The 17287-nt window shown below is 43.3% G+C and overlaps 1 protein-coding gene across 1 annotated transcript in view; it reads right to left on the reverse strand.

The window, feature by feature from the left end:
- LOC129867100 (glutamate receptor 4-like) overlaps positions 1-14494 on the reverse strand; it is an 87793-nt gene extending 73299 nt beyond the window's left edge. Inside the window, exons 1-2 of the mRNA XM_055940274.1 lie at positions 14476-14494; positions 12259-12498 (exon numbers count right to left, since the gene is read on the reverse strand). Of these exons, the coding sequence (XP_055796249.1) occupies positions 12259-12498; positions 14476-14494 (259 nt within the window). The remainder of the gene's footprint in view (positions 1-12258; positions 12499-14475) is intronic.
- Positions 14495-17287: the final 2793 nt, after the last annotated feature.

Here is a 17287-nt window from a genome sequence, read left to right on the forward strand (position 1 = left end):
GTAAACTACAGGGAGATGGAGAGTGATGGAGCGGGTCCGAATGTAGTCCGGGTGGAGAGAGAGAGCACAATACTCCTGAGAGACCTAACCTTTTAAACTGAGTCATTCATCCTGACCTGGAGACCCCGCTGTTTGGTACACATCTGTCTATTGGAGAAAGATAGACAGACAGACACAGAGAGTTAGACAGACACAGAGAGAGAGATAGACACAGAGAGAGAGATAGACAGAGAGGGAAGGAGAGAGACAGACAGAGAGCGAGAGAGAGAGACAGAGAGCGAGAGAGAGCGAGAGAGAGCGAGAGAGAGCGACAGAGAGCGAGAGAGACAGAGAGCGAGAGAGAGAGAGACAGAGAGAGAGAGACAGAGAGAGAGAGACAGCCTGGGCCTCCCCCCTCGCACGGCCACAGCTGAGCACGTGACTATGATATTCCACATACAGGGAGCTTTTCTACTATATTGCAAAGAGAAGGAGAAGTCTACTCCTAGTAGATACAAAAAAATATATTAAATGTTTAAAGCGAGATTCGCTACTTCCAAAGCGGAGTGGTATTATTATTATTTTTTTAATATCTCCACTGACCTGCAGTTAACGCAGTTAAGATAGGAACAGATTGGAAAAGGTGGCTGAGTAGAGGACTGCTGGTACAGGAGAAGTCTAGAGCAAGATATTCCAAGTCTTACCGGGTCATAGATAGGAAGGTGAATAACAGTTATTATTATCATCTCAATGGGCAGTTCTGTTAAGGTGGTTGGAATGATGTCATTTTAACCAGGGATGTTTGTTCACAGGGATGAAAGTGACGCAGAAAATTGAAAGGGAGAAATGCACGAGGAAAATACATTCCGCTGAAATGGTTTGACGAAGGTGTGGGAAACGTCAGGGCTCCACGCTGGTCGGTGACACCTTGACAGCTGCAGTGTCAATACAGACATCGACGCATGTGGTGAAGCCGCTGCCTTTTCTCACCGTACTACCAGAGCCCATGTTTAGGCCTTCAGTAGAGCTCGGCAGCTGGTGTTATGACAGAAACAGTAGAAACAGCAATAGCAGGAGTAGTATAATGCCACTTCAATAATGTTTACATACAGTTGAAGTTGGAAGTTAACATACACTTAGGTTGGAGTCCTTAAAACTCATTTTTCAACCACTCCACACATTTCTTGTAAACAAACTATAGTTTTGTCAAGTCGGTTAGGACATCTACTTGGTGCATGACACAAGTAATTTTTCCAACAATTGTTCACAGACAGATTATTTCACTGTATCACAATTCCAGTGGGTCAGAAGTTTACATACACTAAGTTGACTGTGCCTTTAAACAGCTTGGAAAATTCCTGAAAATGATGTTATGGGTTTAGAAGCTTCTGATAGGCTAATTGACATCATTTGAGTCAATTGGAGGTGTACCTGTGGATGTATTTCAAGGCCTACCTTCAAACTCAGTGCCTCTTTGCTTGACATCATGGGAAAATCGAAATAAATCAGCCAAGACCTCAGGAAAATAAATTGTAGACCTCCACCAGTCTCCTTCATCCTTGGAAGCAAATTCCAAATGCCTGAAGGTACCACGTTCAACTGTACAAACAATAGTACACAAGTATAAACACAATGGGACCGCGCAGCCGTCATACCGCTCAGGAAGGAGACGCGTTCTGTCTCCTAGAGATGAATGTACTTTGGTGCGAAAAGTGCAAATCAATCCCAGAACAACAGGGGCTGCTGTTTGGACAAATAATGAATTCAGGGGCTTTAACGCAGTCGGCATATCCTTGGCATGACTATTGTCACAGATTCAGGGACAAAACTGATCCTAGATCACACTTAATATGTACATACTGTATGCTTTGGGAATATGTATTGACTGTTTGAACTGAAGATATTATTAAGGGCTATTTACGTCATGTTCAACTGATATTAGGTATGCGGTATACTGTAGCTACATCCCTTCTGGGTTGAAACACATCTGAGAACAGGGTGAACCATTATTGATAGTTTAGAGAGAGCGAGAGAGCAAGAGAGTGAGAGAGCGAGCGAGCGAGCGAGAAAGAAAGGGATGGAGAGAGAGAGCTCTAGACCAAGAGAGAAGGATGCGCCTTGGACCCTGGTTCTGGCGTTGCTCATTAGTGGAACAGGAACCTCAGTACCTCTGCCCAGTCCTCCGAGACGACGTGACACAGAGGAAGAGAGAGGGAGTGAGAGACAGAGACAGAGACAGACAGAGAGTGAGTGAGTGAGTGAGTGAGTGAGTGAGTGAGTGAGTGAGTGAGTGAGAAAGAGAAAACTGAAGATGTTATTAAGGGCTAATTTCATCATGTTCAACTGATATAAGATATGTGGTAAAGTGTAGCTACATCCCTTCTGGGTTGAAACACATCTGATAGGTGAGCCATTATTGATAGTTGTAAGAGAAGGAGAGAGAGAAGGAGAGAGAGAAGGAGAGAGAGCGAGAGATAGAAGGAGAGAGAGCGAGAGAGAGAAGGAGAGAGAGCGAGCGAGAGAGAGAAGGAGAGAGAGAGAGATAGAGAGAGATAGAGAGAGAGACCAGGGGTTCTTAAACTTTTTCAATTCTGTGTTTTCCTGGGACCCAAGCTTAGGATAATATGCAACTATACATACATACAGGTACATTTCAATGCCCTTATTCATGAAACAAATGCAATATAGACAAAAACAAATAATGAAATGAAATATCCATAGAAATATCTATTCATGTTTATTTTCCCCATTAAAAACACTCTTACATATCTGTCTAGGTTGGAACTGTTGCTGGTAAAATACAATAAATCTTTTTGATTCTGAATTGTAATAAACGGATTGATCACATCACACAGATGAATAACAGAACACACACACAGGCTTGTTGATAGTGCAACCCTAAGTAACAGTACAGATTCAATCAGGCCTACTGTACATCTTACTGTAGAAATGATTGTTTGATAGAAAGTCTAGGTTGGAACTGTTACTGTTAAATACAATACAGATGTTTTGTTCAGAACTGGAATAAACTGATTGATCACATCACACAGATGTAGACCAGAAAACCCCCACACAGTCCTAATGAGAGCATGTCTATTCTGGGCTCTGTTTTTGACAGTAAAACACTGAGGTTATGCTCAGCCTTGAAACTGTTTCTGTACTTGTTTTTTAAGTATGTCAGAGTTGAGAACCCTGACTCACATAGGTATGTGATGCCAAACTGGACCAGAACATCTACTGCTTTCTCAGTCAAGCAGGCGACCGCTTCCTCCTGCTGTAGATGAGCAACCCAGAACTGTGTTTGCCTCGCTTCAGTTTATTCCAGTTAAGAATAACAATTATTGTATTTTAACAGCAACAGTTCCAACCTAGACTTGTTTTCAACAATAATTTATACAGTAAGATGTACAGTAGGCCTGATCATTTTTCATATTCATCTGTACTGTTCCTAGGGTTGCACTATCAGTAGCTAGCTTGCTTTGGCGAATGTTACCTATTAACTGTGTACAAGGCCAGGGGATTGTTTGAAAGTGAAACTCACATCTACTACTATGAGAGAGAGTACTCCCTTATTTCTGCGTATCATCACCTGTTATAAAATGACAACAATGCCTTGCTAGCTGACTCACTTTCCACTGTCGAAGCACTGTTTCATGAAGCATTCTGCCCTGTTCTGAATGAACTCCCTGGGTTAACCATCATGCTGTGGATGTTTGGTCAGGACGAGTGGTTTTTATGAATTTGTTCGTTATGAGAGACTCATTACTAAGCACTTTCACGGACAAAACACATTGTGGGCGCTCCTCATAAGTGTGTATGAAAGAGAGAGAAACTCGTCGCTGTATACGCGTTTCATTACAATTCATGGCTTGAACTACAGCGCTGCATCGTGTGTGTCGCGGAGTGATCTTCAAGAAAACTGCAGAAAAAAAGATCAGGTAAGCCGCGGAGCACACGGGCATCTCCCTCTCACACTCGCGCAACTGCCAAACTGAGCAGAGGCCGCTGCTAAGCAGAGAGCGCAGATGCACTTGGCCAAATCAATTCCAGTAATTCATGAAATAATTATACATTTACTCTGACACGTCGCGACCCACCATTAACAAGTCCGCGACCCACTTTGGGTCGCAACCCATACTTTCAGAAAGGCTGCTCTAGACCAAGGGAGAATGATGCGCTGTGGACCCTGGTTCTGGCGTTGCTCATTAGTGGAACAGGAACCTCAGTACCTCTACCTAGAGGGAGAGAGTAAGAGTGAGAGAAAAAAACTCATTTCTATTAATACTACAGCGACGCTAGCGGCTTCCTGGAAAGACACTGCCGTCCATGGAGAATACCCGTTATCTCCGGTTCTCACTTTGTTTGCATTCCAAATGGCACCCTAATCCCTTTATAGTGCACATCTTTTGGCCAGGCTCCATTTGCCTCCAACAAGGCTCTGGTCAATAGTAGTGCACTAAATAGGGAATATGGTGCCATTTGGAACAGATCCTTTCCTTTGTTTCATTACCCCCCAGCGTGGTTCCCTATTCCACTTCCCTGACAGGACACCTCCCTACACCCGACATCGCTGCACTTGCCTATCGATTGGTAGATTTGGTCTGTAGCCCCCTTTGGCCCCAAGACATGCCCGTCCACCAGATAGCACAGACAACCATTATTTTAGGACAGCATCCATTCACACTTCCACTGTATGGGTTTCCACATAGAGCAGGGGTAATTGAGATAGATCAGAGTAGGCAATGCAGGGTCTGGACCATAATTACCAATAATCACCCATTCTAGACATTCTATTTCTAAGGACTGAGGTTGATATCCTGAATACAAAGAGCGATAGATACACATTACACTGACAAATTATTAATGACTAAATGCAGATCATGTACATATTTGTAATATATATGACCTTTGGAGCTAAACATATGAATGCTCACACTTACACCAAGACCTGTAAAGCAAAGCCTTTGCTGTGTGTTGGCCCCAGCTCCTAACATACTACTACTGTACAGTTACTGCAGCAGGCTGGGGTCCCACTTAGAGGTGGCACTTGTCACTGCGTTGTTATGTGTTAACAATAAAGACTACCGTTCCCATAATGCAACGCACCATGCACATAGTGATTGTTAGAATACCTTGCATAGCTACACACCAATGTAGTTAGCTAGCTCAATCATCTTGTTATTAAAGGTAGCTAAACCTACGCCCCCAGCTTGAGCACGAGCCCAAATCAAAGTATGCGAAACGGATGCGTACTCCGCTTGTACACATTTCAAAGCTTGTATCGATGCAAGCTTCAATAAAAAAATATGGACAGAAATCTTTTTTGATTTATTTCACCTTTATTTAACCAGGTAGGCAAGTTGAGAACAAGTTCTCATTTACAATTGCGACCTGGCCAAGATAAAGCAAAGCAGTTCGACACATACAACAACACAGAGTTACACATGGAGTAAAACATATAGTCATTAATATAGTAGAAAAATAAGTCTATATACAATGTGAGCAAATGAGGTGAGATAAGGGAGGTAAAGGCAAAAAAAGGCCATGGTGGCGAGGTAAATACAATATAGCAAGTAAAACCCTGGAATGGTAGATTTGCAGTGGAAGAATGTGCAAAGTAAAAATAGAAATAATGGGGTGCAAAGGAGCAAAATAAATAAATACAGTAGGGGAAGAGGTAGAAGTTTGGGCTAAATTATAGATGGGCTATGTACAGGTGCAGTAATCTGTGAGCTGCTCTGACAGCTGGTGCTTAAAGCTAGTGAGGGAGATAAGTGTTTCCAGTTTCAGAGATTTTTGTAGTTCGTTCCAGTCATTGGCAGCAGAGAACTGGAAGGAGAGGCCGCCAAAGGAGGAATTGGCTTTGGGGGTGACCAGAGAGATATACCTGCTGGAGCGCCTGCTACAGGTGGGTGCTGCTATGGTGACCAGCGAGTTGAGATAAGGGGGGACTTTACCTAGCAGGGTCTTGTAGATGACCTGGAGCCAGTGGGTTTGGCGATGAGTATGAAGCGAGGGCCAGCCAACGAGAGCGTACAGTTCGCAGTGGTGGGTAGTACTGTATATGGGGCTTTGGTGACAAAATGGATGGCACTGTGATAGACTGCATCCAATTTATTGAGTAGAGTATTGGAGGCTATTTTGTAAATGACATCGCCAAAGTCGAGGATCGGCAGGATGGTCAGTTTTACGAGGGCAGCATGAGTGAAGGATGCTTTGTTGCGAAATAGGAAGCCGATTCTAGATTTAACTTTGGATTAGAGATGTTTGATGTGAATCTGGAAGGAGAGTTTACAGTCTAACCAGACACCTAGGTATTTGTAGTTGTCCACATATTCTAAGTCAGAACCGTCCAGAGTAGTGATGCTGGACGGGTGGGCAGGTGCAGGCAGCGATCGGTTGAAGAGCATGCATTTAGTTTTACTTGTATTTAAGAGCAGTTGGAGGCCACGGAAGGAGAGTTGTATGGCATTGAAGCTTGTTTGGAGGGTTGTTAACACAGTGTCCAAAGAAGGGCCAGAAGTATGCAGAATTGTGTCGTCTGCGTAGAGGTGGATCAGAGACTCACCAGCAGCAAGAGCGACATCATTGATGTATACAGAGAAGAGAGTCGGCCCAAGAATTGAACCCTGTGGCAACCCCATAGAGACTGCCAGAGGCCTGGACAACAGGCCCTCCGATTTGACACACGGAACTCTGTCTGAGAAGTAGTTGGTGAACCAGGCGAGGCAATCATTTGAGAAACCAAGGCTATTGAGTCTGCCGATGAGGATGTGGCGATTGACAGAGTCGAAAGCCTTGGCCAGGTCAATGAATATGGCTGCACAGTATTGTTTCTTATCGATGGCGGTTAAGATATCGTTTAGGACCTTGAGCGTGGCTGAGGTGCACGCATGACCAGCTCGGAAACCAGATTGCATAGCAGAGAAGGTGTGGTGGGATTCGAAATGGTCTGTAATCTGTTTGTTGACTTGGCTTTCGAAGACCTTAGAAAGGCAGGGTAGGATAGATATAGGTCTGTAGCAGTTTGGGTCAAGAGTGTCCCCCCCTTTGAAGAGGGGGATGACCGCAGCTGCTTTCCAATCTTTGGGAATCTCAGATGACACGAAAGAGAGGTTGAACAGGCTAGTAATAGGGGTTGCAACAATTTCGGTAGATAATTAGGGTCCAGATTGTCTAGCCCGGCTGATTTGTAGGGGTCCAGATTTTGCAGCTTTTTCCGAACATCAGCTGACCGGATTTGGGTGAAGGAGATATGGGGAAGGCTTGGGCGAGTTGCTGTGGGCGGTGCAGTGCTGTTGACTGGGGTAGAGGTAGCCAGGTGGAAAGCATGGCCAGCCGTAGAAAAATGCTTATTGAAATTCTCAATTATAGTGGATTTATCGGTGGTGACAGAGTTTCCTATCCTCAGTGCAGTGGGCAGCTGGGAGGAGGTGCTCTTATTCTCCATGGACTTTACAGTGTCCCAGAACTTTTTTGAGTTCGTGTTGCAGGAAGCAACACGAACTGCCTGTGTATATTGGTTCCTAACTTCCCTGAAAAGTTGCATATCATGGGGGCTGTTCGATGCTAATGCAGAACACCACAGGATGTTTTTGTGTTGGTTAAGGGCAGTCAGGTCTGGAGAGAACCAAGGGCTAAATCTGTTCCTGGTTCTAAATTTCTTGAATGGGGCATGCTTATTTAAGATGGTGAGGAAGGCATTTAAAAAAAATAACCAGGCATCCTCTACTGACGGGATGAGGTCAATATCCTTCCAGGATACCCGGGCCAGGTCGATTAGAAAGGCCTGCTCACTGAAGTGTTTCAGGGAGCGTTTGACAGTGACGAGTGGAGGTCGTTTGACCGCTGACCCATTACGTATGCAGGCAAGGACGCAGTGATCGCTGAGATCTTGGTTGAAAACAGCAGAGGTGTATTTAGAGGGCATGTTGGTTAGGATGATATCTATGAGGGTGCCCGTGTTTACGATTTTGGGGTGGTACCTGGTAGGTTCATTGATAATTTGTGTGAGATTGAGGGCATCAAGCTTAGATTGTAGGATGGTTGGGGTGTTAAGCATGTCCCAGTTTAGGTCACCTAGCAGCACGAGCTCTGAAGATAGATGGGGGGCAATCAGTTCACATATGGTGTCCAAAGCACAGCTGGGGGCAGAGGGTGGTCTATAGCAGGCGGCAACAGTGAGAGACTTGTTTTTAGAGAGGTGGATTTTTAAAAGTAGAAGTTCAAATTGTTTGGGTACAGACCTGGATAGTAGGACAGAACTCTGCAGGCTATCTCTGCAGTAGATTGCAATATGACGCAACCAAGTAACAAAACAACACAACATTTATTGAAACCATTATTTGAGCTGAAGCAAGAGAAAATAAACTCCGACTTCGGCATGAAATGTCACCCATTCACATCTCATATGTTGCCTGACTACAATATTGCATCTTGAAAACGTTAATAAATACATTCTGTGTTCATTTTGGCATGTTTACCTGCCTACAATACCCACTGTAGTCTGTGTAGATTGCAAGCCCATAGCAAGTCAATAGGGTGAACTGGCTAACTACTACTGTTAGCTAACTAGCTTGCCACAAAAAATTAGTAGCTAACTACCCATGAAGTATTGACATCTACCTTGCATAACATTAGTTTTAGGTCATTTTTAAACTATCTGGTTAACCTGTTGGGGATGGGGGCGCTGTTTAGACTATTTATGCTAATCGGGTAATTTTTGAAACGGCTTCCCACAAAATCCTTGATCGTACAATTTGCATATTATTATTATTATTGGATAGAAAACAGTCTATAGTTTCTATAGGAGTTGAAATTTTGTCTCTAAGTGGAACAGAGCCCATTCTACAGCAATTTCCCTGACATGGAGTCAGATTTCAGAAATGTTGGCCACTGTTCTGAAGTCAGTTAAAAGGGCACTGTTATTGCTATGACTATACGGACACTTCTTACGTCTTCCCCTGGATGCCTTTACGTGATGACGATTCCAATGGGGTCGATTGCGCGTTCACAGGCCCTATAAATTAAAAAACCCTGTAGCTAGCAAGTCTTTCCTTGGTGCGTAACGCGCGTGCTGGACACCGACCCGCTCCTGTTCCAAGCGTTAGTTTAGCCTGTTATATTTCTCCGGTCATCTTTTCACTCGCTATAGGAGTTCAAAACATCATAAGGTAGTTAATTTAAAGCGTTTTATAGCAATTTATATCCGTTTAGTGCGATTTTGGGACATTTATTTTTGAAACGATGTGAATAGCTGGGCACGCTTTTCAGTTCATCCCGAACGCAGTTGGCATTTCAAAATGGCAAGAGGACAGCTTTCCACCAAAAGACGATTACTCCCAAGAAAGGATCCTTTGCCCAAGATACTGATGGAAGAACAGCTCAAAGTAGGACATTTTTATTATAATAAATCGTGTTTCTGTCGAAACATTTTAGTGGCTTAGGACGCCATGTTTTTTGACGTAGCTTCGCTTGGCGCAAACTGTATTGAAAAGTAAGGATAAATTAAAAAATGTAATTCCGCAATTGTATTAAGAATTAAATTGTCTATCAATCCCTGTCCACCCTATATTTTTTAGTCACGTTTATGAGTATTTATGTATAAGAGTAGATCACTGTCTAAGTGGCGCAAGGACATTTTCTGACCAGCTGAGCTACATTTCACATTGTCTAACCATGATTTTGCTGGCTAAATATAAACATTTTCGATCAAACTCTATATGGATTGTGTAATATGATGTTACAGGAGTGTCATCGGAAGAATTCTGAGAAGGTTAGTGAAAAAATTAATATCTTTTGGCGATGTTGACTTTTATCGCTCACTTTGGCTAGAATCAATGCTGGGCTGCTATGTGCTATGTGCTATGCTAATATAACGATTTATTGTGTTTTCGCTGTAAGACACTTAGAAAATCTGAAATATTGTCTGTATTCACAGGATCTGTGTCTTTCGATTCGTGTATGCTGTGTATTTTTACGAAATGTTTGATGATTAGTAAGTAGGTAAACACGTTGCTCTAAGTAGTTTTTCTATTCCATTTGTGACGGTGGGTGCAATTGTAACCTATGCCATCTACCTGAAATATGCACTTTTTTCTAACAAAACCTATCCCATACCATAAATATGTTATCAGACTGTCATCTGATGAGTTTTTTTGTTGGTTAGGGGCTATAAATATCTTAGTTTAGCCGATTTGGTGATGGCTACTGGTGTTGGTGGACAAATAAAAGATGGTGGATTATGCTAATGTGTTTTTAGGTAATAGATGTACATCTTTACATATTGTGTCTTCCCTGTAAAACATTTTAAAAATCGGACATGTTGACTGGATTCACAAGATCTGTGTCTTTCATTAGCTGTATTGGACTTTAATGTGTGAAAGTTAAATATTTTAAAAAAATATTTTTTTTGAATTTCGCGGCACTGGTTTTTCAGTGGGGGGGGGGGGGGGGGGGGGGGGGTGCCGCTAGCGCCATGCTGATCCTAGACAGGTTAACTTGAATATTACAATTCATATATAGCTAGCTGATAGTTATGAAATAAAACTTTGTGCATATCTTGTTTTGTCTCTATTGCCATTGTTCTGGCTGGAAGACGGTTCAGTGAATGGGTAAGTCCATAGTAAGGCGATAGGGTCAACTGGCTAGCTAGCTAGCCATTAAGAAGTGGTAGCTACCTACCCACAAAAAAATTGACATCTACCTGGCATAACATTAGTTTTAGGTCCTTTGGTCGTTTAACTAGTTTGACCATTACGATTCACATGTAGCTAGCTGATAATTATGAAGTTAAATGTTATGCTTTGTGTATATCTTGTTTCGTCTCTATTGTCATTGTCCTGGCTGGAAGAAAGTTCAGTGAATGGGAGGTGAGATGTGTGTGAGGTAATACAGTAGGGGGAGTGCGAGTGCTTCTCAAATGTATTGTTTTATGCGCTCTCCATACTCTTGTCCTCACAAGAACGGACTCAAGAAAACGTCTTCGGAGAATGCACTCGGAGCAGGAGAGTGTGGAGTACGGCAGTATGCATATTGAGAAACACCCATGGTGTCAGAAGTGGGATTCAAGCCCACGCCTCCAATGTAAGCAAAGGCACCTCATCCACTGACTCTTAGCCTCTCATTCCTATGTGACAACATAAGTGCTGTTATTCACTCTAAATCTCTAAGTCTATTATAACTCCCTTCTAATCAATATAAGCACAGCCTCCATTTCTCCTTCCAATGGCCCTTTAAGGCGTGAGAATCTGAAAGAATTGGACCACTATAAGTAATATGGTTGTAACTTACCATGGCCTCTGAATTGCACCTATTCACTCTTTTCCGATTTACGAGTGCCTATGGGACAGAGACCTGCAACTCCCGGTGCCCTTGGTAAATCTGTCCCGCAAGTCAATTTAATGTGCCCCCCCCCACGGCTATGACATCAACATACACCTGTGACATGTAAATATTATTTCCATCTCTCCATTTACTGTGTAAAGCACTTTGAGCTACTGGAAAAGCTTTGAGGCGCTATACATTGAGTGTACAAAACATTAGGAACAACTTATGATATTGAGTTGCACCCCCTCAGAACAGCCTCAATTCATCAGGGCATGGACTCTACAAGGTGTTGAAAGCGTTCCACAGGGATGCTGGCACATATTGACCCCAGTGCTTCAGTTGTGTCAAGTTGGCTGGATGTCCTTTGGGTGGTGGACCATTCTTGATACACACAGGAAACTGTTGAGCATGAAAAACCCAGCAGGGTTGCAGTTCTTGACACACTTAAAAGCCACTTCCCCCCTTGTACACACATACACAATCCATGTCTCAATTGTCTCAAGGCTTAAAATTCCTTCTTTAACGTGTCTCCTCCCCTTCATCTACACTGATTGAAGTGGATTTAACAGGTGACATCAGTAAGGGATCATAGCTTTCACCTGGATTCAATTGGTCAGTCTATGTCGGGGAATTTATATACTGTATATATTTTTTATTTTGTATACATGTTTTATTTAACCTTTATTTAACTACTAAGTCAGTTAAGAACAAATTCTTATTTACAATGACGGTGAAAAGAGCAGTGTTTGTACGGTTTTGTACAATCAGTGTATAAAATAAATAAATGATTAAGTACCATTACAACGACTTACCACACTGTCAGTGACAAACTAAAGGTCAATTCAATAGTATGATGTAATCATACACAGTGGAGCGACTTCCTGATTGCATTAAGACTTAAGAAGGTACACGTCATCATATACATCATCACACACAAATGTAAGTACTCACCCCGGTCCGTATCATAGAGGAAGACAAACTTGTTCCAGTCGTAGTGGTCGAGTAGCGAGAGCAGCGCCCCGCGGATGGAGGGCCGGAGCTGCAGCGTGAACTGGCTCTCTCCCTCGGTGGGGAAGCTGGGCGTGATCAGGGAGATGTGCAGCGCCCCGCAGAACGACGTCAGCGTGTGCACCGAGCGCTTGTCGTACAGGCCAAAGATGGCGAATACGCCCCGCGAGTACTGCGAGCAGACTGTGGAGGAGGTATGGAAGGGGGGAAGAGAGAGAGAGAGAGAGAAAGAGAGAAAGAGAGATAAGTTAGTTACTGAATTAGTTTACTAAACATTTGAATCTCTTAAAGGGAGAAATGGTGCATGTAAGAATAGACAGTACAGCTCTCTGTCTGCTCTCGAGTAGAGAGCAGACAGTGGTAAAGAGAGAGAGACACATTGCAGATAGTTCACCAACCCATTCAAATCCCTACAAGAGAAGCCCTGTGTTGCCTATGGAATAACATCTACCCAAAACATCCACAAAATATCACATTTCCTCTAATGTTTCCATCTTAAAACATGATTTCTAGTTTAATGAGTCTCTCTAACTCCTTTTGTCACCTCTCTCTCTTTATCTGCTAATAAACCAGTGGGTATTGTGATAAGATATGACCTATAACACCGGCTTTAATATGAAAAGCTATGTGTTATAAGTCTTTACATACACACTGCAGTTTCTGCTTAAGGCGCCTTAGTGTCTCGAGCCCTGATGCTAAAATTGCTTGTGCTTTGTGGTGTGGCATGTGTGTGTGTGTGTGTGTGTGTGTGTGTGTGTGTGTGTGTGTGTGTGTGTGTGTGTGTGTGTGTGTGTGTGTGTGTGTGTGTGTGTGTGTGTGTGTGTGTGTGTGTGTGTGCTTAAAACACACACCATAATGAACGGTTATGCTGACTTCTTCGTGCACGGCGAGTGCCTAAATGAAAGAATGGCACATTGGTGTGTTCAAAGCGTTTGAACTGTTCCATTATAAACGGAACAGATAGACATGTTTCTTTGTGTGGTTGTTTTATTGTTGCGACGCTGGGTTTGACAGCCTTATTTTTCCGTAGTGTTACAGTGTTGCTGGGAGTCCCTCTCTTTGCAGCATGTGAATGCCTAGGGCTGAAGAAGATATAGAGGAGAGGGAGAGAGCGACAGGGACAAAGTGAGATAGAAAGAGCGAGAGAGAAAACCCAGGCTTTGATGCCTTCTGAGTTTCTTCCGCCACTTGTTCTACAAACCATTAGACATACCAACGACGCGTAGATGTGTCAACACGCTAGGAGCGAACACGCTAAAACAAACCACTACTGTCTCGTAACTCTATGTAACTCTCATTCTCCATCTCTCCTGAAGCAGAGTGATTTGCACATCATCAAGGCTTTCATGTGCCAGTCATGTAGGAGAAATTGAGCACCCACATACACTGTGCCAGTGCGCTGTGTTACGTTGCATCATATTGTAGCCTAACACATCACCATGTAACATTGTGTGTTGCTTCCAGTGGTGTAGTGGAGGGTAAACACACCTAAACGCCACATACAGTACCAGTCCAAAGTTTGGACATAGACTCATTCAATGTTTTTTCTTTATTTTTTACTATTTTCTACATTGTAGAATAATTTCCAACAGTCTTGAAGGAGTTCCCATATATGCTGAGCACTTGTTGGCTGCTTTTCCTTCACTCTGCGGTCCAACTCATCCCAAACCATCTCACTTTGGTTGAGGTCAGGTGATTGTGGAGGCCAGGTCATCTGATGCAGCACTCCATCACTCTCCTTCTTGGTCAAATAGCCCTTACACAGCCTGGAGGTGTGCATTGTCCTGTTGAAAAACAAATGATAGTCCCACTAAGCGCAAACCAGATGGGATGGCGTATCGCTGCAGAATGCTGTGGTTGTCACACCCTGATCTGTTTCACCTGTCTTTGTGAATGTCTCCATCCACCTCCAGGTGTCACTGGTTTTCCCCATTAGTCCCTGGGTATTTATTCCGGTGTTCCCTGTTTGTCTGTTGCCAGTTCGTCTCGTCTTGTCAAGTCAACCAGCGTGTGTTTCCGTGTTCCTGCCTTTTCTTATCTCTTTTGCTAGTCCTCCGGGTTTTGACCCTTACCTGCCTTGACTCTGAACCCACCTGCCTGACCATACTGCCTGCCCTGACCTCGAGCCTGCCTGCCACTCTGTACCTCCTGAACTCTGACCTTGCCTGTCCACGACCATTCTCTTGCCTGCCCCTTGGATTATAATAAATATCAGAGACTCGAACCATCTGCCTCCCGTGTCTGCATCTGGGACTCGCCCCGTGCCCTTACAGTGGTAGCCATGCTGGTTAAGTGTGCCTTCAATACGAAATAAATCACTGACAGTGTCACCAGCAAAGCCCCCCCCCACACCATCACACCTCCTCCTCCATGCTTCATGGTGGGAACCACACATGCTGAGATCACCGTTCACCTACTCTGCATCTCACAAAGACACTGCGGTTGGAACCAAAAATCTCAAATTTCGACTCATCAGAACAAAGGACAGATTTCCACCTGTCTAAATGTCCATTGCTTGTGTTTCTTGGCCCTAGCAATGATCTTTTTCTTATTGGTGTCCTTTAGTAGTGGTTTCTTTGCAGCAATTAGACCATGAAGGCCTGATTCACGCAGTCTCCTCTGAACAGTTGATGTTGTGATGTGTCTGTGACAGTTGATGTTGAGATGCGTCTGTTACTTGAACTCTGTGAAGCAGTTATTTGGGCTGCAATCTGAGGTGCAGTTAACTGTAATGAACTTATCCTCTGCAGCAGAGGTAACTATGGGTCTTCCTTTCCTTTCTGAGGCTGGTAACTCTAATGAACTTATCCTCTGCAGCAGAGGTAACTCTGGGTCTTCCTTTCCTGTGGCGGTCCTCATGAGAGCCAGTTTCATTATAGCTCTTGATGATTTTGCGACTGCACTTGATGAAACTTTCAAAGTTCTTGTCATATTGACTGAACTTCGTGTCTTAAAGTAATGATGGACTGTCGTTTCTCTTTGTTTATTTGAGCTGTTCTTGCCATAATATGGACTTGGTCTTTTTCCAAATAGGGCTATATTCTGTATACCACTGTATACCACTCCTACCTTGTCACAACACAACTGATTTCCTGAAACGCACTAATAGGTAAAGAAAAAAACTTTCCAATTCGTGGCCACATGTCCAGCAGTGTCACACCCTGATCTGGTTCACCTGTCCTTGTGACTGTCTCCACCCCCTGCAGGTGTCACTTATTATACTGTACATATACTGTACATCATTCATCACGCTGTCTCTGTCTATTCTTTCATTCTCTCTGTCCCCTGCTCGCTCTCGCTCCCCCTCTTTCTCTGTCTTTCCCCCCTCTCTCTACAGTTAAATGTCTATATTTATGTCTAAGCTGCAGTGACAAACATGTTGTTGCTGACTAACACAGGGCTCAGACTGTCCAGTTGTCCTGTCTCTCTCCCTCTTCCTCCATCTCACTCTCTGTTTCTTCCTCTCCATCTCTCTCTCTCCCCCCCTCTCTCCCCCGGAGATGAACAGAGCCACTAACGAGCAGCCTGCTGTTATTTCCAATAAAAACAGACGAGCTACAATATCAACAACATCTCACACAACACACACAGCCACCGTCGTATCATTATAGCAGAACTCCACGTGTGCGTCCCAAAATGGCACCCTATTCTCTGGTCAAACGTAGCGAGACAAAGGGAATAGGGTGCCAATTGGGACACAACCCACATTGGCTATGGGAGCGAGATGAGTGATATGCCTTTAGGTGGAGGTAGATCTCTCTGTATTCCTGTGAGGGATAATCATATCAAATTTTAATAGTCACATACACATGGTTAACAGATGTTAATGCGAGTGTAGCGAAATGCTTGTACTTCTAGTTCTGACTGTGCAGTAATATCTAACAAGTAATCTAACAATTTCACAACAACTACCTTATACACACAAGTGTAAAGGAATGAATAAGAATATGTACATATAAATATATGGATGAGCGATGGCCGAACGGCAAGATGCAGTAGATGGTATAGAGTACAGTATATATATATATATGAGATGAGTAACGTAGGGTATGTAAACATTATATAAAGTGGCATTGTTTAAAGTGACTAGTGATACATTTATTACATCCATTTTGTATTATTAAAGTGGCTAGAGATTTGAGTCAGTATGTTGGCAGCAGCCACTCAATGTTAGTGATGGCTGTTTAACCTGTTGGGGATGGGGGCGCTGTTTAGACTATTTATGCTAATTTGGCTAATTTTTTAAACGGCTTCCCACAAAATCCTTGATCGTACAATATGCATATTATTATTATTATTGGATAGAAAACAGTCTATAGTTTCTATAGGAGTTGAAATTTTGTCTCTAAGTGGAACAGAGCCCATTCTACAGCAATTTCCCTGACATGGAGTCAGATTTGAGAAATGTTGGCCACTCTTCTGAAGTCAGTTAAAAGGGCACTGTCGTTGCTATGACTATACGGACACTTCTTACGTCTTCCCCTGGATGCCTTTACGTGATGACGATTCCAACGGGGTCGATTGCGCGTTCACAGGCCCTACAAATGAAAAAACCCTGAAGCTAGTCATTCTTTGGGAGCTGCGTCATGAGCCTAGAGGACACCGGCGCGCACCTGTTCCAAGCGTTAGTTTAGCCTGTTATATTTCTCCGGTCATCTTTTCACTCGTTATAGGAGTTAAAAACATCATAAGGTAGTTAATTTAAAGCGTTTTATAGCAATTTATATCCGTTTAGTGCGATTTTGGGACATTTATTTTTGCAACGATGTGAAAAGTTGGGCACGCTTTTCAGTTCATCCCGAACGCAGTTGACATTTCCACATGGCAAGAGGACAGCTTTCCACCAAAAGACGATTTCTCCCAAGAAAGGATCCTTTGCCCAAGATACTGATGGAAGAACAGCTCAAGGTAGGACATTTTTATTATGATAAATCGTGTTTCTGTCGAAACATTTTAGTGGCTTAGGACGCCA

This window comes from Salvelinus fontinalis, chromosome 2 (assembly GCF_029448725.1).
Source record: "Salvelinus fontinalis isolate EN_2023a chromosome 2, ASM2944872v1, whole genome shotgun sequence".
NCBI classification, from domain to species: Eukaryota; Metazoa; Chordata; class Actinopteri; order Salmoniformes; family Salmonidae; genus Salvelinus; species Salvelinus fontinalis.